Here is a 21466-nt window from a genome sequence, read left to right on the forward strand (position 1 = left end):
GCCAGCGGGATCAACAGCAAGGGAGGAACCCGCCGACGGCGACATGCCACCCTGCGCAAAAAGGACGTGGCTCAAGAGTCCCACTGGGTTGCCATGTCTGTAGAAAGGTTGCACACCAAACAGGGTGGGATTGGGGTGGGACGAGGGGGGGCACCGCAAGACCGCCTCCTTCCTGGCCTCGAGTCCCAAAAAGACGGAGAGCGGAGGCCAGCTCCGAAACGAGCCGACCGACCGGCCTCCTTCGCCCGGAAGGGGAGAGGAACCGGGGAGGCGCCGGAAGGGAGGGGAGGCGCCGAGGCGTGGGGAGGGGGCTCCAGGGGAGGCGGCCCGGCCCTCGCTGACCCTCAGTGCTTGTCCGCCGCGGCGGCCGTCGCGCTCCCGTTGGCCTTGGCCTTGGGCTTGGCCTTGAAGGAGAAGCGCTTGATGAGCCGCCGGGAGAAGCTGCCGGACGCCTTGCGTGGAGCGGCATTGGCGTTGGGCAGGTCGTCGTGCGACTGGCTGAGCCCGGCCTCCTTCTGCTTGCGCTTCCGCCGGAAGATGAGCTTGGTCCCGCTCCGGAGGAAGCCCACTGTGGAAACAGAACAGCGTCAGCCCAGACCCGGCCACAAGGTTCCCGTTGACACCAAGCGGGGACACTTAATATTAATAATAATATTATAATCAATAATAATATATAGTACTTATACGTATAATAATAACTTATAAATACTATTTATACACAATAATAATAAAACTGTATAAATAATACATACTGTATATACTCGAGTATAAGCCTAGTTTTTCAGCCCTCTTTTTAAGACTGAAAAAGCCCCCCTTGGCTTATACTCAGGTGAGGGTCCTGGTTGGCTTATATTTGGGACAGCCTATACTCGAGAATATATGGTACCTTTATTATTTTTATCTATTGCTAATTGGTATTATTAGAGTTATTATTATTTTTCTATTATTGTTGCTACTACAGTAGAGCCTCACTTATCCAAGCTAAACGGGCCGGCAGAACGTTAGATAAGCGAATATGTTGGATAATAAGGAGAGATTAAGGAAAGGCCTATTAAACATCAAATTAGGTTATGATTTTACAAATTAAGCACCAAAACATCATGATATACAACAAATTTGACAGAAAAAATAGTTCATTACACATTAATGCTATGTAGTATAGCATTAAGAGAGAGGGAGAGAGGGCGGTATACAAATAAACTTTTACTTACTAGTAATGACTGTATTTACGAATTTAGCACCAAAATATCACAATGCATTGAAAACATTGACTACAAAAATGGCTTGGATAATCCAGAACCTTGGATAAGCGAGTCTTGGATAAGTGAGACTCTACTGTAATACATACCTATAAATAATGTAATACTGTATATACTATACTATAAATAATGTAATAATGTAATACATACCTATAAATAATACTCTTACTATACTATATAATGCAGATAAATAATAGCGTTACAAATAATAATAAATACCTATAAACAATAGTATATAAACAATATAAACAATAACACATAATGATGAACAATATAATAATATAATTATAAATAGTATTATAATAAACACGAAAACATAAATAATACTATAATAAATAATAATGAGGATGGTAGCTGGCCCTCCTGTGGGCTCCGGTCAGCCCGGGGTCCGGCCGGTCTCTGTCCCCGGCTCACCCTTGTGGTCCTTGAGGCTGCGTGTCTCCAGGGCCCCGGTGGAGCCGGTCTCGGACTCGGCCTCGGAGGCCCGTTCGGAGATGTCGGAGCGCGTGGCCTCGTCCGGGTCCTGTGCGTCCCCCCCCGCGGGGGTGTGGGCCGGGCTCTGGGAGGACTCGGACCCGCCGGCCAGGAGGGAGTCGTCCTGCAGAGCGCCTTCCAGCGAGGCCGCGTAGCCCAGCGAGAGCGCCGCCTCGTCCTCCTCCAGCGGGACCTGCGCTGCGGACAAGGACCGCGTCAGAAGACCAGGCTCGGAGGGGCCCCAGAGGCCATCCAGTCCAACCCCCTTCCCACAACTCCTTCCCAACCACTCGCCTTGGAAACTCCTGAGATGATGAGGGTGCTGCGCTTGGTCGGGGTCTTCTTGGCCGGCTTGTTGGTCAAGTCGGTCAGCTGCCGGATGGCCGTCTCGGCCACGGGGTCCAGGCCGTTGGAGACGTGGCTGCTCCCTGGGAGAGAAGGAGACACAAACGGCCCATTGAGTTCAATGCACACTTATGAAATGCCCCTGTTCTGACTTACATACAAATTCAACCCATCTTGTTTGTAACTGGGGGGACCTACCTACATTCCTCCTAACTGACGGCAGTGTAACTCCTATTTTTTTATAATTTATTGCTCTATTATATACACACATATATATAATTAGTGTATATGCTAATACTTTTACATCAAGCCGCCTTGAGTCCCCTTTTGTAGAGCTAGAGCGGGATATAAATAAATATAATAATAATAGATATATAGCCACTTTGAGTCCTCCTCAGGGGAGATAAAACGTGATATAATAATAATAATAATAATAATAATAATAATAATAATAATAATAAGAGGAAAATCTCTGCCACTATCAGGACCTCAAGACTCAACTTCAAAGACACTGGCAGAAACCAGTACAGGTGGTCCCGGTGGTGATGGGCACACTGGGTGCCGTGCCTAAAGATCTCAGCCGGCATTTGGAAACAATAGGTATTGACAAAATCACGATCTGCCAACTGCAAAAGGCCACCCTACTGAGATCTGCATGCATCATCCGAAAATACATCACAGTTGGGAACTGTTTGACTTTTGATTTTGTGATATGAAATCCAGCATGTCTATCTTGTTTGCTGTGTCATAATAAAATAATAATAATAATAATAATAATAGTGATGGAGACTCACGGCTGCTGCTGGTGGGGGAAGCGCCGCCGCCGCCTTGCCACCCGTCCTGGGGGAGCCGGGTGGTCACCTTCTCGGTCACTTCCACCTTGGAGGGGGACCGGGAGGGCGACTCTGGGGGGAGAGAGAGGGGTTTGAAGGTCAGTGGGCAGGGGTCGCACACATCCCGCGCCCGGCCTCGCCCACCACTGTGATGCCGCCTCACCGAGCTTGCCGTCGGCCTTGGGCCGGGACTGGATGGTGGTGACCGTGGTGACGATGGTCCCGTCAGGCATGATGGTGCGGTCCATCTCCACCTTCTTGGTGGGAGTGATGCTGGCGCGCAGCAAGCACGAGGCCTCCGGGCACTCCTGGAACAGCAGCTGCCCACACGGACCGGGAAGGACACGTTAACGCTTGTGTATTGTTTTACTATTTTAAACGGTACTGACACGCTCTTACCCTAAGCCACCTTGAGTCTCCGTTGCGGGGTGCACATAAACTCCATAATAATAATAATAACAATAATAATAATATATTCTAATACTAATAATGGATGCATAGCTGCTTTGAGTCTACATATGGAGAGAAAAGGTGGGTGAAAATAAACATAATAATAATATATTCTAATATTAATAATGGATGCAAAGCCGCTTTGAGTCTACTTATGGAGACAAAAGGTGGGTGTAAATAAACATAATAATAATATATTCTAATACTAATAATGGATGCATAGCCGCTTTGAGTCTACTTATGGGGAGAAAAAGTGGGTGAGAATTAAACATAATAATAATAATCATCATCATCATCATCATCATATATTCTAATACTAATAATGAATACCATAGCCGCTTTGAGTCTACTTATGGAGAGAAAAAGTGGGTGTAAATAAACTCAATAATAATAATAATAATAATTATTATTATTATTATTATATATTCTAATACTAATAATGGATACATAGCTGCTTTGAGTCTACTTATGGAGAGAAAAAGTGGGTGTAACTTGGGAAGTGTTCGACTTGTGATTTTCTGATACGAAATCCAGCATATCTATCTTGTTTGCTGTGTCATAATAAAATAATAATAATAATAATAATAATAATAATAATAATAATCTAATACTAATAATGGATACATAGCTGCTTTGAGTCTACTTATGGAGAGAAAAAGTGGGTGTAAATAAATAAATAATAATAATATATTCTAATACTAATAATGGATACATAGCCACTTTGAGTCTACTTATGGAGAGAAAAAGTGGGTGTAAACAACAACAACAACAACAATAATAATAATAATAATAATAATAATAAATTCTAATACTAATAATAGATACATAGCCGCTTTGTGTCTACTTATAGAGAGACAAAGAGGGGTGCACATAAACTCCATAATAATAATAATAATAATAATTGTGGGTGGGATTTGTGCTGTGCATACATTGCAAACTCCTGGGGAGGGTGCCTGTGTTGCGCTCACCTCGAGGGCGACAGCAGCATCCGGAGGAAGCCTCTGGCGAGGGCCGGGCCGGAGGGAGAAGACCTGCTGCTGCGGATGATGATGGGGATGATGATGATGGGGATGATCGCGGGGGTCTTTGGAGGGGCAGCTCAGCGGGATGGCTGCAAACCCCAGGAGCACCTCTATCAGACAGAGAGATAAAGAAAATTATTACAGTAGAGTCTCACTTATCCAACATTCACTTATCCAACGTTCTGGATTATCCAACGCATTTTTGTAGTCAACGTTTTCAGTATATCGTGATATTTTGGTGCTAAATTCGTAAATACAGTAATTACTATGTAGCATTACTGCGTATTGAACTACTTTTTCTGTCAAATTTGTTGTCTAACATGATGTTTTGGTGCTCAATTTGTAAAATCATAACCTAATTTGATGTTGAATAGGTTTTTCCTTAATCTCTCCCTGTTATCCAACATATTCGCTGATCCAACGTTCTGCCGGCCCGTTTATGTTGGATAAGTGAGACTCTACTGTATTAGCATTACGTTGTATTACATTATATTATTATCAATATTATATGTATACGTATAATTAGCATAGCACAATATTAGTATTACAGTAGAGTCTCGCTTATCCAACGTAAACGGGCCAACAGAACGTTGGATAAGTGAATATGTTGGATAGTAAGGAGAGATTAAGGAAAAGCCTATTAAACATCAAATTAAGTTATGCTTTTACAAATTAAGCACCAAAACATCATGTTAAACAACAAATTTGACAGAAAAAGTTGTTCAATACACAGTAATGCTATGTAATATTAACTGTATTTACGAATTTAGCACCAAAATATCACAATATATTGAAAACATTGACTACAAAAATGCGTTGGATAATCCAGAACGTTGGATAAGCGAGTGTTGGATAAGTGAGACTCTACTGTATATATTATATTGTATTACATTATATTATCATCAATATTATATGTATACATATTATTAGCATAGCACAATATTAGTCTTATATTTTACTATATTGTACTATACCACTATATTACAATAGTATTTGTAATGTTACATATAACATACAATTATTATTATATTGTATTGTATTATACCACTAATATATATATCATACATCATTAATATATTTTACTATTAGTATTATATAATACATTGTACTACATCATAAATTGTAGCATATATAATATATGTTATTATTATATAAACTAATTAGTATTGTAACATTTCAATGTTGTTACTTTTATATATTACTATATTGTATATATATCTGTGTGGATGCTGAGCAAAATGCAATATGCCCTTTGTCTGTGTCCCCAATGTAGATATATACTCTGCGTGTGCCTACATCCTTTCTGTGTTTACATACCTTCCCTGGGTCCATTCCTGTTGCTGTTGCTGCTGCAAAGGATGCTGAGCTTCACCTCTTTGCTCCGCGGGCCAAGATCCCTGTCCGGACAGAAAGGGAGAGAGGGCGGGATAGAATTAAAGTTTTATTACTATTTCATTTCATTATTTATTTATTTAGCCCGGTATATGGTATAATGCTTATAGTATAATATACTGGTAATGTATTATACTTTATTATACAGTACTACACCACCATACTGCAATATTAGTAATTTTAAATGTAATATATAACATATAGTCATTATAATATTATATATTACTATCTTACTATATTGTATGATATTATTATACCACAATATGTATTATTTTATATTGTGTATTGTATTATCTCCCCAAAGGGGACTCAAAGCTGCTCAACATAAAAGCATTAGGATACAATTTAAAATATCATTACCACTATAGGTTATTATAATTATTATATTTATATTTATAACCTGCTTTTTCTCCACATAGGGAACTCAAAGGGGCTATGTATCTATTATTATTATTATTATTTATTATTATTATTATAATATTTATTTATACCCCGCTTTATCTCCCCATAAGGAACTCAAAGGGGCTATGTATCTATCATCATCATCATCATTATTACTACTACTATATTATATATTATTATTATAATTCTATTTATTTGTACCCTGCTTTATCTTCCCAAAGGGGACTCAAAGGGGCTATGTATCTATTATTCCTTTATTATTATTATTATTATTATTATTATTATTATTATTATTATTATTATTATTATCTATACCCCACTTTATCTCCCCATAAGGAACTCAAAGGGACTATGTATCTATTATCATTATTACTACTACAGTAGAGTCTCACTTATCCAACACTCACTTATGCAACATTCTGGATTATCCAACGCATATTTGTAGTCAATGTTTTCAGTATATCGTGATATTTTGGTGCTAAATTCGTAAATACAGTAATTACTACATAGCATTAATGTGTAATGAACTACGTTTTCTGTCAACTTTGTTGTATAACATGATGTTTTGGTGCTTAATTTGTAAAATCATAACCTATTTTGATGTTTAATAGGCTTTTTCTTAATCTCTCCTTATTATCCAACATATTCGCTTATCCAACATTCTGCTGGCCCGTTTATGTTGGATAAGTGAGACTCTACTGTACTACTACTACTATATATTATATATTATAATAATTCCATTTATTTATACCCTGTTTTATCTTTCCAAAGGGGACTCCAAGTGGCTATGTATCTATTCTTATGATATATTATTATGATATATTATTATTACTATATATTACATATTATTATTATGAATAAGGAGAGGCACAACGCAGCTTTGGGTGTCGAGGGGCAGGACACGGACGCAGATGGGGAAGGCGGATCCGCTCCACGCCAAGCCTCTCTCTCTCCCTCCGATGAGAAACGCACACAAGGACCCAAAGATGCAAAACCGGCAGCCCCTTACAGAACCAGCTTGTCCGGCCACTCCACCTCGGCTGCAGGGCTTGAGCCGCCGGACGGCACCGGCTTGGTCCGCTTCAGCTGCCGAGGGCTGTCCAGCTCCACCGCGCAGCACAGCTCCCGGCTCCCTGCAAAACAAAGGCCCATTCGCATTGGTGTCATGATCTCCAATCTTTGACATATCCGGTCGGCTGACAAAGAACAGATTCCAGCCATAAAACTTCAATTACCCTCTGGTATGCGAGAACCCCTATATAAATGGGCCAAAGAGAAGGTTCTGGTATTTGGTACAATAAAACCTGTTGGAATCTACCAGCGTGTGTCTTGGTGCTTTTTCCGGTGGAAGACTGACCCACAGCACAACTGGGAGAACAGAACCCGACAATTGGTCAGTGTCCGGCGCAGCCTCTCGACCTGGCCTGGACCAACTCCGGCCCTCCCTCCAGGTGTTGTGGACTCTCTAAACGCTTTTCCCACCCTTTGCCAAACACACCTGGCGCATCTTCAGATCCCAAGCGCAGCCCGCGGACGCGATGCAGGACCAGTTTGGCCGCCGGACCAGAGCGAGGCCCCGGAGAAAGGCTGCTGCAAGGCACCTGCGGAGGAAAACACACGGCACCGGGACCTTTGTTTTCGTGGCACAAACTATGCTGAATGGGTTGAGACTCAATGATGGAGAGATTCACTGGAATACTAGAGCCAAATGGGCTTACATAGCAGGGCGCCTTGCAAAAACAAAGTGCTTGCAGTTTAAGACTTTCCCCATGCTTTCATGACAGATCAATTAGGAAATGATATTTATAACCCAGGAACAAAAATCGAGTTAGGTTGTGTAATAATACTTAATAATAATAACAATAATAATAATAGGTATAAATAATGATAACATAGAATCATACAATTGCGGAATAACAATTCTATGAATCTATAATATTATTATTACAGTCATGTTACCTAGTCTAATAACAATTGATAATAATAAATATTGATAATTTTATATTACAGAATCATAGAATGATTGTATAATATTACTAGTTATTATTAAGTATTATTATTGCTAATTATTACTAATTATGTTACTAATTATTATATTACTAATAATGATTCTACGATTCTATATTATTATTATATTATATAATCATGTTACATAGTGCAATACTACTACTACTACTACTACTACTAATGATAAATAATATTACCACCTTCCCCCTGCTCACCAGGTTGCCCCCCGTGATGCAGGCCTTCAGGTTCACCATCATGGCCGGCTGGGTGCTGATGACCGAATCCTCAATCAGGTCCTTGATGATGGACAGGTCCACCCGCCCGTCATCGTCCTGCAGCATCGGGAGCAAAGTCAATGTGGGTGTGGGTCTCACCTCCCCAAGGAGAACCGGGAATGGGGCGCGATGGCCGGCTAAAAGGTTAGGCCTCTTATATATATATATTATACACACACACACACACACACACACAATTTATAATAATTTATAAATATATAATATATTGTATTTACATATAATATTGATAATAATATTATACTAATAATACAATATAATAATATTAATTACATATTATATATTAAATGTAATATTACTAATAATATTACCATATAATGATATATTTATTTTTTTATTGCATCATTTCTACCCCGCCCTTCTCACCCCTCAGGGGACTCAGGGCGGCTTACAACATGAACATATATATCAAAACAATTTATATCATGTTTAAAATTAAATTTAAATTAATTTTTAATTAATTTTTAATTTAAATTAAAAACTTACATTAAAATTGAGAGCTTACATTAAAAAACCTACATAGTTATACATATAAATATATATATAGTACAATATAGTAATTTAATGCTTATATTGTGCTATGCTAATAATATATTGTATGTTCATTTGATTTGTAAGCCGCTCCGAGTCCCCTTCGGGGTGAGAAGAGCGGGATATAAATGCAGCAAATAAATGAATACATAAATATGCCTCTGCCTAGTGAGCGCCACGTATGTTTCCATTAATCATCATCATCAAAATAGTTTATTGTACGGGCCCAAGGCCATGACAAAAAGCAACGCATGCATACAACAGTACCCTCGGAGCAATAGACTCCAAAGATACTGAGCAGAAGCCATACTCATGCTTCCGCAAGGAGTTAAAACAATGCCAGTTAACAGTAATTAAAAAAAAATATTGCAAAAGAGTTCACATACAGATGCATATTGTGAGTCCACTTAATCCTTTGAGTCTCCTCAGCAGTTGACGGCAATTTTATCTAATTCTATCTTTCTGATCTTTTTTGCAGATAGAGCAAACAGGGCTACTTTGTGAGTTACATAGTCATTTGTGTCACTCAGCAGAAAATGCACAATTTCTGCTAAGCAATTGATCCAGGTGTCTTTCTCTTGGGGCACTATACAATGGACAAACTAACATGTAATGCACAATGTCTTCTACCTGACTTTGGCTGCAGATACATAGTCTATTTTCCCATGACACATTATGATAGCGACCATCTAACACTGCGGTAGGCATTACTCGGGATCGCAGCATTTCCATTAATGGAATAGTGGAGTTATACATACCACCCCGACCCTCCAAGTCCCCCCCCCCCCCAATTTGCACTCACTTCGCGCAGCTGGAGCCGCGGGGTCACCGAGAGGTCCAACTCCGGCCGGTCCTGGAAGGCCCAGGAGACCAGCAGCCCCTCGTCCTGGATCTCCTCCAAACGGATCTCCAGCTGCAGCCGGGAAAGAAACAAGACCCAACACATCCATGTCAGTTGCCAGTCCTTCCCTCCTGCATTGAACTCAAGCACAGAATTCTATTTGTGTTCTGGAAACCTTGTGTTTGTAAATAGTGCCATACTATTATTTTGCTCCCAAGGAAGAGATAACATTGGCCTGTGTGTTTGGGTTCTTCTTGTCTCTTTTGGCTACAGGTGCTGCTAATAAATTACTACGCTATACATTTATCTCCTGCCAACCTAGCAGTTCAAAAACATGCAAATGTGAGTAGTTCAATAGGTACTGCTCCGGTGGGAAGGTAACGGCGCTCCATGCAGTCATGCCAGTGGCCACATGACCTTGGAGGTGTCTATGGACAACGCCGGCTCTTCGGCCTAGAAATGGATATGAGCACCAACCCCCAGAGTCGGTTACGACTGGACTTAACGTCAGGGGAAAACCTTTACTACCTCTATACATTTATGGGGAGAGTCTTTTGCTAATAAGGCCACTCGCCCAACAGATCTCATCTATCCATATTATTAATATTAGTATATAATTATCAGGAATGGTAAAAGTCCAAAACACCCGGAAGGCTGAAATTGGCCCGTGCCTGATCTAAATTCTAGGTACCGCTTTATGCGGGGAGGCTAATTTAACTGATTTGCGACACCATAAAAAAAACTGCCAGCAGTGTGCGAAAAGGAATGAGGAAGTACTCCATCAAGGACTGTGAAGCGGCAGCTCCCTTTGTGGCAGGAATGGAGCATACGCTCATGAAGCCGGAAGCTGGAAAATGTTAAATTGCCTCTGTGTCTGTCTATATATATTGTATGTCTAATGGCATTGAATGTTTGCCATGTCTATGTGCATTGTGATCCGGGGTGAGAAGGAAGGGCGGAATATAAAAATTGTAAATAAATAATAATAATAAATAAATGACCATGCAATGGAGGATTTCCAGCCCCATAAGCTGCCCTTGAGCCACTCCTGCGTTACCTGGGCCCGCAGCACGGCCAGAAGCACCTGGTAGGTGTCCATGGAAACGGCGGCCGGACTCTGCTGAGTGACCGAGACGGGGAACTGGATGCTGTCGGTGGAGAGGTCGCAGCGGAACGTCTGGAAAAGGGGAAAAGAGGGTCAAGGCAACCTTTGCTTCCAAGGAATAGCATAGAAATGACCCATGAAGTCCAAACGGAAGCGTGGGATGCGCCCACTCACCATGCTGCGGTCCGAGCGGTCAGTGCAGGTCAGCTGGGTGATGGTCACTGCGGGCAGTTGCTGAGGGCTCTCCTCAAAGCCGATCTGGATGAAGCTCTGACCGAGGGAGAGAGAAGAAGAACAAGCTTGACCCTGGCTGGTGTGAGTAGCATCTAGGTATTGGAGTCCAACCACAACAACAATAACAAAATAACAACAACAATGAGTTGTTGTAAGTTTTCCGGGCGGTATGGCCAAGTTCCAGAAGCATTCCCTTCTGACGTTTCGCCCAAGGGACATGAGAAGTGCCTTTAATGCAGGCACGGGCCAACTTTGGCCCTCCGGGTGTTTTGGACTGCAACTCCCACAATTCCTAACCGCCGGTAGGCGGTTAGGAATTGTGGGAGTTGGAGTCCAAAACACCCGGAGGGCCAAAGTTGGCCCGTGCCTGTATTAAAGCCTCTTGCGCCGAGGATGAGCATCCATTCCAAGCTGTAGCCTGAAAGCCAATGGCCCTGTCCATGGAAAGCAGGGCTCAGGTTCAGCACCATGGACAGGGGCCTTAAAGGGAAGCTCCATTGACATGGCCATGATCTCTGCTGTGAAAGGAGGAGGACTGCAAGGCCCAGCAGGCCAGGCTTTGGTGGAGGTGGAAAGCGGCAGGCGTGTGCTTGACGTGTGCTTGACATGCGCTCCCCTTTCCCATGCACACGTCTCCCAGGACTATTCAAGTATGAGACCCGTAGGCCGGTCCCAGCAGGCCAGGTCTGCAAAGAAAGGCTGGGTTGCTATGGGAGCCTGGGCTGGAATGCCACCTTGGAAGCTCAAGGGCAACTGGAAGGAAGGAAGGAAGGAAGGAAGGAAGGAAGGAAAGAAAGAAAGAAAGAAAGAAAGAAAGGAGGGAGGAAAGGCAAAAGAAGGCAAAGGAAGGGAAGGGAAAGAGGGAGGGAGGTAGGAAGGAAGGAAAGAAAGAAAGAAAGAAAGAAAGAAAGAAAGAAAGAAAGAAAGGAGGAAAGAAGGAAGGAAGGAAGGTTATGATACATAATCGCTTCGAGTCTCCTTCGGGAGAGATAAAGCTGAGTATAAATACATATAACAACAACAACAGCAACAACAATAAATAGCCGCTTCGAGTCTCCTTCAGGAAGGATAAAGCTGGGTATAAATACATATAACAACAACAACAGCAACAACAAATAGCCACTTCGAGTCTCCTTCGGGAGAGATAAAGCTGGGTATACATATAACATCAACAACAACAAATAGCCGCTTCGAGTTTCGTTCAGGAAGGATAAAGCTGGGTAGAAATACATATAACAACAACAATAACAACAACAACAGCAACAACAAATAGCCGCTTCGAGTCTCCTTCAGGAGGGATAAAGATGGGTATAAATACATATAACAACAACAACAACAACAACAGCAACAACAAATAGCCACTTCGAGTCTCCTTCGGGAGAGATAAAGCTGGGTATACATATAATAATAACAACAATAACAACAAAGAGCCACTTCGAGTCTCCTTCAGGAGGGATAAAGCTGGGTATAAATACATATAATAATAATAATAATAATAATAATAATAATAATAATAATAATAACAACAACAATAATAATGGCTGTTCAAGGGAGACCAAACCGCATTCATTCCACAATGAATGCACCCATAGATATCCCTGACTTTGGTATATCATCATCATCATCATCATCATACAGCTCCCAGAATTCCATAGCATTGAGACAAGGCAGTTCAAAGGGCACCAAACTGCATTAATTCTACAGTGTAGACGTGCCTATAGATACTATAGGGCAGCCCGATAGATATCCCTGGCTATATATATATATATATATATATTCATATATATATATATATATATATATATATATATATATATATATATATTCATCATGATCATCATGCAGCTCTCAGGATTGCATAGCTTTGAGCCAGTGTAGTTCAAGGGGACCAAACTGCATTAACTCCACAGTATAGATGCAACTTTGAGCAAAGAAAGGGTCTCTTCCAAATGGGAGAGAAGCCCATCTTTTCCTGCTGCTCTCGGCCTCATTCTCAGCATGAGACGGACCTTGGAGCAAGCAAGTCAGACTTGGAAATGCCCGGGGCCTTTGCTGCAAAGGGAAAGGCTCTGTTGATGAAGGATGCGCAGAAAGTCAACACGGGGTTTGCCCAGACCCCGAGTTGCAAAAGCAAAACCCCGCACACCACTTCCTTCTTTCCTTGCTTTGCTCCCCATCCCAGCATCCTGGCTTCTCCACCATCCGAATGGCTAAGAGGGAAAAACCGTGACATCAGAAGCCGGCTAAAAATAACCCCGTGTCCAGAGGGGAGCCGGGCTGAGCAGCTTCCAAAATAAAACTAATACTCGTAATAATAAACGAAGGGAATGAGCATCGCAGGGCCTCCCAAGGCTCACAAAGCTTCTGCTCCTTCAAGATGAGCTCCGTCCTGGCGGCAGAAAGGATGGGCATGGGTATCATTGAAAGCAATGGGCTCTCCATCTCAAACACAAGGCAGAAAGGAGGCTGCCCATTTCACTCAAGGTGGCTGGACTGCAACTCCCATCATCCCCATGAGCCAGTATACAAGGGGGCACGAGCAGAAATAATATAATTATACTAATAATATTATATTATATATTATTAATATCATTATATTATGATATATTCTATATTGGTAGTATTATAATATTATTAAAGATTCAATATAATTCTATATTATTACTATATTATTATTATTACAGTATAGGTTTTATATTATTACTATATTATTATGGGTTTTGCATTATTCATATTATTACATTTTATTATATATTATCATAGTACAATATATTCTATATTATTCATATTATTACAATATATTCTATATGATTTGTTTTATTATATTCAATATTACTAGTATATTATATTCAATATTATTTTACACACACATATATAGGTCATTATATTATATTTGATATTATTATTATATTACTATTAGATATTACTATTATTATTATTATGACACAGCAAACAAGATAGATATGCTGGATTTAGTATCACAAAATCACAAGTCGAACACTTCCCAAGTGTCTAGGACTGTGTGATGTATTTTTGGATGATGCACGCAGATCCCAGTCAGGTGGCCTTTTGCAGTTGGCCGATCGTGATTTTGTCAATGTCTATTGTTTCCAAATGCCGGCTGAGATCTTTTGGCACGGCACCCAGTATGCCCATCACCACCGGGACCACCTGCACTGGTTTCTGCCAGTCTTTGAAGTTCAATCTTGAGGTCCTGATAGCGGCTGAGTTTTCCTGTTGTTTTTCGTCAATGCGACTGTCACCTGGGATGGCAACATCAATGATCCAAACCTTTTTCTTTTCCACAACTGTGATGTCTGGTGTGTTGTGTTCCAGAACTTTGTCAGTCTGGATTCGGAAGTCCCACAGTATCTTTGCGTGCTCATTTTCCAATACTTTTGCTATTATTATTATTATTATTATTATATGAGATATTATTATTATATTCCTGCCTGTCAGAAGGGGGCTGGACTGGGTGGCCTTTGGGGGCCCCTTCCAAACCTATGATACTATACCTATTACATATATATATATATATATACATATACATATATATCTATATCACAGGAAGTCCCCAATGTATTGATTGGCTTGCAGTGTCCTCAACCCGACCGAAGTTCAACTGAGGCTCCAAAGGTTCGCCTTGTTGCTATAAATTAATGCTGGGAACTCCCTTCCAGAGTTCTTCCTTGTGCCCTTTAGTATTTCTAGATATATCCTTTATTTATTTAGTTATTGCATTTTATCCCGCTCCATCTCCACCTCGAAGGGGACTTACATCTTGGCAATGATTCAATGCCACATGGCAACACCAAAGCAAATAAATATACAACACACTGTACAATAAAATCATAACAAAACATATAAATACAGTACATTTAAACAACTGTTTGCAACCATAGTGTCTAATCCCACAGCCATAGTACAAGCGGATTAGTTTGCCTTAACTTGGCAGTTGTGGATGTGCCAATCTAATGTTGTTGGGAAGGGAGTCTCATAGCCAAAGGGCCACCACGGAGAAGGCCCTGTCTCTCATTCCAACCATCCACACCTGCGAAGGAGGTGGGACTGAGAGCAGGGCATCCCCAGAGGATGTCAGCGCCCGGGATGGTTCATGGAAAGTGTCCAGAGGAGGGCAACTAAAATGATCAAAGGTCTGGAGAACAAGCCCTATGAGGAGCGGTTTAAAGAGCTGGGCATGTTTAGCCTGCAGAAGAGAAGGCTGAGAGGAGACATGATGGCCATGTACAAGTACGTGAAAAGAAGTCATAGGGAGGAGGGAGCAGGCTTCCTTTCTGCTGCCCTGCAGACTAGGATGCGGAACAATAATAATAATAATAATAACTTTATCTTTATACCCCGCCTCCAACAGCTGATTGATAACAAAAGGAAAGCCTTCCAAACATGGCAGAGAGACACCAACTGTGCTGCCAAGAAAAAGATCTATGCCAGTGCAAAAGCCGAGGTCCAAAGAAGGACCAGAGAACTCAAGAACATCTGGTGGACAAAGAAGGCTGAAGAAATCCAACACCTTGCAGATACCCATGACGCTCAGGGATTTTTCAAAGCCACAAAGATCATTTATGGACCAAGAAACCATGGCATACAGCCCCTACGCTCATCAGATGGAACCAAAATTCTGAAGGACAAAACATCAATTGCACTACGTTGGAAAGAGCACTACCAGAACCTGCTGAATCGCAGCTCCAATGTGGCCGAAGAGACCCTCTCACAAATCCCGCAACAACAAACCAGGGATGAGCTTGCAGCACTGCCTAGTTTGGAAGAAGTCAGCAATGCCATCAGCCAACAAAAAAACAACAAAGCTAGCGGACCTGATGGGATTCCCGCTGAAATCTTCAAAGAGGGTGGACCTGAGCTGATGCAACAACTCCACCAGCTTATTGAAAAGGTGTGGATGACCGAGAAAATCCCAGCAGACTTCAAGGATGCCACCATCATCACCCTTTTCAAGAAAGGGGACAGAACAGACTGCGGGAACTATCGTGGTATCTCCCTTCTAACCTCCGCCGGGAAAATCCTCGCAAGAATCCTTGCAAACCGCCTTCTCCCTGTCTCAGAAGACACCCTCCCAGAATCCCAGAATGGCTTCCGCCCCTCCAGAGGAACAGTGGACATGATCTTCACTGCTCGACAGCTCCAAGAAAAATGCAGGGAACAAAACCAACCTCTGTACATGGCATTCATTGACCTTGCAAAGGCATTCGACACAGTGAATCGCAGCGCTCTCTGGACCATCCTCCAAAAAATCGGGTGCCCTGACAAATTTGTGAACATCCTGCGGCTCCTCCATGATGACATGATGGCAACAGTCTTGGACAGCAACGGCTCCCAAAGTGACCCATTTAAGGTTGAATCAGGTGTCAAGCAGGGATGTGTTATTGCCCCCACCTTATTTTCCATCTTCATCGCTATGATACTTCACCTTGTTGATGGGAAGCTTCCCACCGGAGTGGAAATCATCTATCGGACAGATGGCAAGCTATTTAACCTCAGCAGACTGAGAGCCAAAACCAAGGTCACCACAACATCTGTTATAGAACTCCAATATGCTGATGACAACGTAGTCTGTGCGCGTTCAGAAGAAGACCTACAAGCCACTCTAAACACCTTCGCAGAAGCATACGAGAAGCTCGGCCTCTCACTGAACATCGAGAAAACCAAAGTGCTCTTCCAACAGGCACCAGCTAATCCCTCTGCAAAGCCAGGAATACAGCTTAACGGTGCAACATTAGAAAATGTTGACCATTTCCGCTACCTTGGTAGCCACCTCTCCACAAAAGTCAACATCGACACTGAAATACAACACCGCCTGAGCTCTGCGAGTGCAGCATTTTTCCGTATGAAGCAGAGAGTGTTCGATGACCGGGACATCCGTAGAGAGACCAAGGTGCTTGTTTATAAAGCCATTGTCCTCCCAACCCTGCTCTATGCCTGCGAAACGTGGACTGTGTACAGACGTCACACCAAACTCCTGGAGCGTTTCCATCAGCGTTGTCTCAGGAAAATCCTGCAAATCTCTTGGGAAGACAGGCGGACAAATGTCAGCGTGCTTGAGGAAGCAAAGACCACCAGCATTGAAGCGATGCTCTTACGCCATCAACTCCGTTGGACTGGCCACGTTGTCCGAATGCCCGATCACCGTCTCCCAAAGCAGCTCCTCTACTCTGAACTCAAGAATGGGAAACGGAATGTTGGAGGGCAGGAAAAGAGATTTAAAGATGGGCTCAAAGCCAACCTTAAAAACTGTGGCATAGACACTGAGAACTGGGAAGCCCTGGCCCTTGAGCGCTCTAATTGGAGGTCAGCTGTGACCAGCAGTGCTGCGGAGTTTGAAGAGGCACGAACGGAGGGCTTAAGGGAGAAACGTGCCAAGAGGAAGGAGCGTCAAGCTAACCCCGACCGGGACCGCCTTCCACCTGGAAACCGATGTCCTCACTGCGGGAGAATATGCGGGTCAAGAATCGGTCTCTTCAGTCACCTAAGAACACACGCCCAAGATACCAAGGTTGGAAGACCATCGTCCTCGAACGTCGAGGGATCGCCTAAGTAAAGTAAGTAATACCCCGCCTCTATCTCCCCAAAGGGGACTCAGGGCGGCTTGCATGGGGCCAAGCCCGAATAAAAACAATAGCAATACAATGGCTTCAAACTACAGGAAAGGAGATTCCACCTGAACATCAGGAAGAACTTCCTCACTGTGAGAAGGGCTGTTTGGCAGTGGAACTTTCTCCCCCGGACGGTGGTGGAGGCTCCTTCTTTGGAGGCTTTTAAACAGAGGCTGGATGGCCATCTGTTGGGGGTGCTTTGAGTGTGATTTCCTGCTTCTTGGCAGAATGGGGTTGGACTGGATGGCCCATGAGGTCTCTTCCAACTCTACTATTCTATGATTCTATGGGGGGAGATGCTTTTGGACTTGAAGCTTCGGAACAGTCTTCAAAGGCAGCCCCATGTAGAGCATGTTGCAGTAGTCTATTCGGGATGCAACCAGAGTGTGGACGACCGTGACGAGGTCTGACTTCCCAAGGTATGGGCGCAACTGGCGCACACGTTCTAATTGTGCAAAAGCTTCCCAGGCTGTTAGGGATGGTGGGCGTTGGAGTCCAAAACACCTGGAGGGAAGGCCCAAGTTTGCCCGTGCCTGCACGAGATGCATGGCAACAGAAGGTGGGCGTTGCACGGGAGCGCCCTGGGGCCAAGGCCAAGGCAAAGAGAGAGAGGCAGAGAGAGATCTGCTCCTGGGCTTGGCTTCGCCAAACAAACAAGGGAGGCCCGCCAGCATTTGCCCAGGGAGCGGTTGGAAGGCGGCCGGGGGTTACACTCTCTCGGCCACAGAGGAAAAGGAGAGGAGCACCGTGTACAAAGAAATTTCCCCATAAATAAAGACAGGGTCCGTCCTGGAGTTGCCCAAAGAAGGACAGACAGACAGACAGACAGACAGACAGACAGAAGCATCAGGTCAGGAAACAGCTCTCTATAAGGAGGAAGATGAGCTCAGAAGCCTGGACCATAGAATCATTAACTAATCAGCCCCAGATGTTTTTTTTTAATAGTCTATCCTTTATTTATTATGGCCTTACCATTTATGTGTTTTAAATGCAATTTTTTATCCTTGTATTGTTGTTTTAATGGATTGGCTTTAACTGTAATAATACTTGAGAGTTGGAAGAGACCCCCAAGGGGCATCTAGCCCAACCCTGTTTGCCTCTGAGGAAGGAAGGAAGGAAGGAAGGAAGGAAGGAAGAAGGAAGGAAGGAAGGAAGGAAGGAAGGAAGGAAGGAAGGAAGGAAGGAGGAAGGAAGGAAGGAAGGAAGGAAGGAAGGAAGGAAGGAAGGAAGGAAGGAAAGAAAGAAAGAAAGAAAGAAGGAAGGAAGGAAGGAAGGAAAGAAGGAAGGAAGGAAAGAAGGAAGGAAGGAAGGAAGGAAGGAAGGAAGGAAGGAAGGAAGGAAGGAAGGAAGGGAGGGCAAGAGAAAAGAAGGGAAAGGAAGGGAAGGCAAGAGGAAAGAAGTAAAGAAAGAAGGAAAGGAAGGGGAAGAGAAGAGAAAGGAAAAGGATGGAAGGAAGGAGAGATGGGGAGGAAGCTCAGATAAAACAGCAAACAACATACAGTATCATCAGAAAATACAAACAAAAAGTATATTAACATTCTAAACATAATAATAATAATAAACATATAAGTATAAAAGACAAGAAAGGTAAAAACATGGATTTGGCCCCCCAAGTAGATAAAATAAAATGTATTGGGTAAAGTGCAGTGAGTGAAAATTGTAAACGAATAGAAGAGCAACTTGGGTGAGAAAGGAAAAGGGGGGAAGGAAGGAGAGAAGGGGAGGAAGGGTGAGAGAAAAGAAGGGAAGAGAAGAGGGAAGTCAAGAGGAAAGAAAGAAGGAAAGGAAGTCAAAGGAAAGGAAAGGAAGGGGGAAAAGGCAAGGGAAGAGAAAGAGAAGAGGAAAGAAGGGAAAGGAAGGGAAGAGAAGAAGGAAGGCAAGAGGGAAGAAGGGGAAGGAAGGAAGGAAGGGCAAGAGATGAGAATGCAAAGGGAGGGAGGGGAGGAAGGTAATAAGGAAGCAGGAAGGACGGAAAAGAAAGAAGGAAGGAAAGGAGGAGAGAAGGGAGGGAGGGAGGGAGGGAAGGAATGAAGAAGGAAGGAAGGAAGGAAGGAAGGAAGGAAGGAAGGAAGGAAGGAAGGAAGGAAGGAAAGAAGGGAAGAGAGTGCAAAGGGAGAGAAAGCCAAAGAAGGGAGGGAGGGAAGGAATGAAGAAGGAAGGAAGGAAGGAAGGAAGGAAGGAAGGAAGGAAGGAAGGAAGGAAGGAAGGAAGGAAGGGAAGAAGGGAAGAGAGTGCAAAGGGAGAGAAAGCCAAAGAAGGGAGGGAGGGAAGGAATGAAGAAGGAAGGAAGGAAGGAAGGAAGGAAGGAAGGAAGGAAGGAAGGAAGGAAGGAAGGAAGGGAAGAAGGGAAGAGAGTGCAAAGGGAGAGAAAGCCAAAGAAGGGAGGGAGGGAAGGAATGAAGAAGGAAGGAAGGAAGGAAGGAAGGAAGGAAGGAAGGAAGGAAGGAAGGAACGAAGGAAGGAAGGAAGGAAGGGAAGAAGGGAAGAGAGTGCAAAGGGAGAGAAAGCCAAAGAAGGGAGGGAGGGAAGGAATGAAGAAGGAAGGAAGGAAGGAAGGAAGGAAGGAAGGAAGGAAGGAAGGAAGGAAGGAAGGAAGGAAGGAAGGAAGGGAAGAGAGTGCAAAGGGAGAGAAAGCCAAAGAAGGGAGGGAGGGAGTGAGGATGCAAAGGGAGGGGAGGAAGGTAAGAAGGAAGGCAGGCAAGAAGGCGCCCCCTGGGGACACGCACACGGTGCCCGCAACCCAGCACTCCCTCCCTCTCTCCCTCCCTCCCTCCCTCCCTCGCTCGCCCGCTCGCCCACTCACCCCGTGCCGGTGCTGCTGTGCGGCGCGGAGGGCTGCGGTCCATGCGCGGAGGGCGGCGGCGCGGAGGGGCCGGAGGGCGGCCAGGGCGCGCAGCAGGGCCTCGTCCCCTCCCGCCGCCCCCTCCCGCCGCTGCCCCGCTCCCCGTTCCTTCCCGAGGAGGAGGCGGAGGCGGCGGAGGAGCGGGGGCGCGGCGAGGCGGAGCAGCCAGGCCGAGACCGTCAGCAGCGAGGCCGCGAAGAGCAGCACCAGCGCCGCCCACCCCCAGCCCCCCGCCTCCATCGGACCCGACGGAGCGCCGCCGCCGCCGCCGCCGAGCTCTCTCCCTTCCTCCCTTCCTGCCTTCCTGCCTGGCTCCCCGGGTCCCTTCCGCAAGGAGGAGGGCAAGGGGCGGGGCCACGCAGGACACGCCCCCATCCATTGCGCGCCCTTGCCTCTCTTCCGTGAGGGGCGGAATCCCATAAGCCACGCCCCCTCACCCATCGCCATTGGACTCCCTTGCCTTCCGTCAGGCGCGGAGTCCCATACGCCACGCCCCCTCACCCATCGCAATTGCATTGCCTTCCCTTCCGTAAGGGGCGGAGTCACATAAGCCACGCCCCCTCATCTTCTCAATTAGACTCCCTTGCTTTCCGTGAGGGGCGGAGTCCCATAAGCCACGCCCCTCGCCCAGCGCCATTGGACTCCTTTAATTTCCGTGAGGGGCGGTGTCTCATAAGTCACGCCCCTCAATCATCGCAATTGGACTCCCTTACTTTCCGTGAGGGGCGGAGTCCCATAAGCCACGCCCCTCACCTTCTCAATTGGACTCCCTTGCCTTCCGTGAGAGGCGGAGTCCCATAAGCCACG

At 44.3% G+C, this 21466-nt stretch overlaps 1 protein-coding gene across 1 annotated transcript; it reads right to left on the reverse strand.

The window, feature by feature from the left end:
- Positions 1-204: 204 nt before the first annotated feature.
- c2cd2l (C2CD2 like) lies at positions 205-21115 on the reverse strand. Its single transcript, XM_062960979.1, has 14 exons — positions 20621-21115; positions 11129-11224; positions 10907-11026; positions 9811-9921; positions 8400-8516; positions 7676-7778; positions 7187-7310; positions 5701-5780; positions 4330-4493; positions 3075-3231; positions 2873-2983; positions 2028-2161; positions 1674-1926; positions 205-568 (listed from the first exon to the last, which is right to left on the reverse strand). The coding sequence occupies exons 1-14, from the start codon at positions 21104-21106 to the stop codon at positions 345-347; spliced, it is 2280 nt and encodes a 759-aa protein (XP_062817049.1). The 5' UTR covers positions 21107-21115; the 3' UTR covers positions 205-344.
- Between the last annotated feature and the right edge of the window lie 351 nt (positions 21116-21466).

The sequence above is a fragment of the Anolis carolinensis genome, unplaced genomic scaffold (genome assembly GCF_035594765.1).
Source record: "Anolis carolinensis isolate JA03-04 unplaced genomic scaffold, rAnoCar3.1.pri scaffold_8, whole genome shotgun sequence".
Classification (NCBI taxonomy): domain Eukaryota; kingdom Metazoa; phylum Chordata; class Lepidosauria; order Squamata; family Dactyloidae; genus Anolis; species Anolis carolinensis.

Excerpts from the sequence above, each read along its gene's own strand:
- c2cd2l (XM_062960979.1), bottom strand. The coding sequence starts at position 21,106 with ATGGCGATGGGTGAGGGGGCGTGGCTTATGGGATTCCGCCCCTCACGG. Across the intron at positions 11,225-20,620 it reads CACAGCAGCACCGGCACGGG|AGCTTCATCCAGATCGGCTT; the intron begins GTGAGTGGGCGA and ends TCCCTCGGTCAG. Across the intron at positions 7,779-8,399 it reads GCATCACGGGGGGCAACCTG|GTGCCTTGCAGCAGCCTTTC; the intron begins GTGAGCAGGGGG and ends TTTCCTCCGCAG.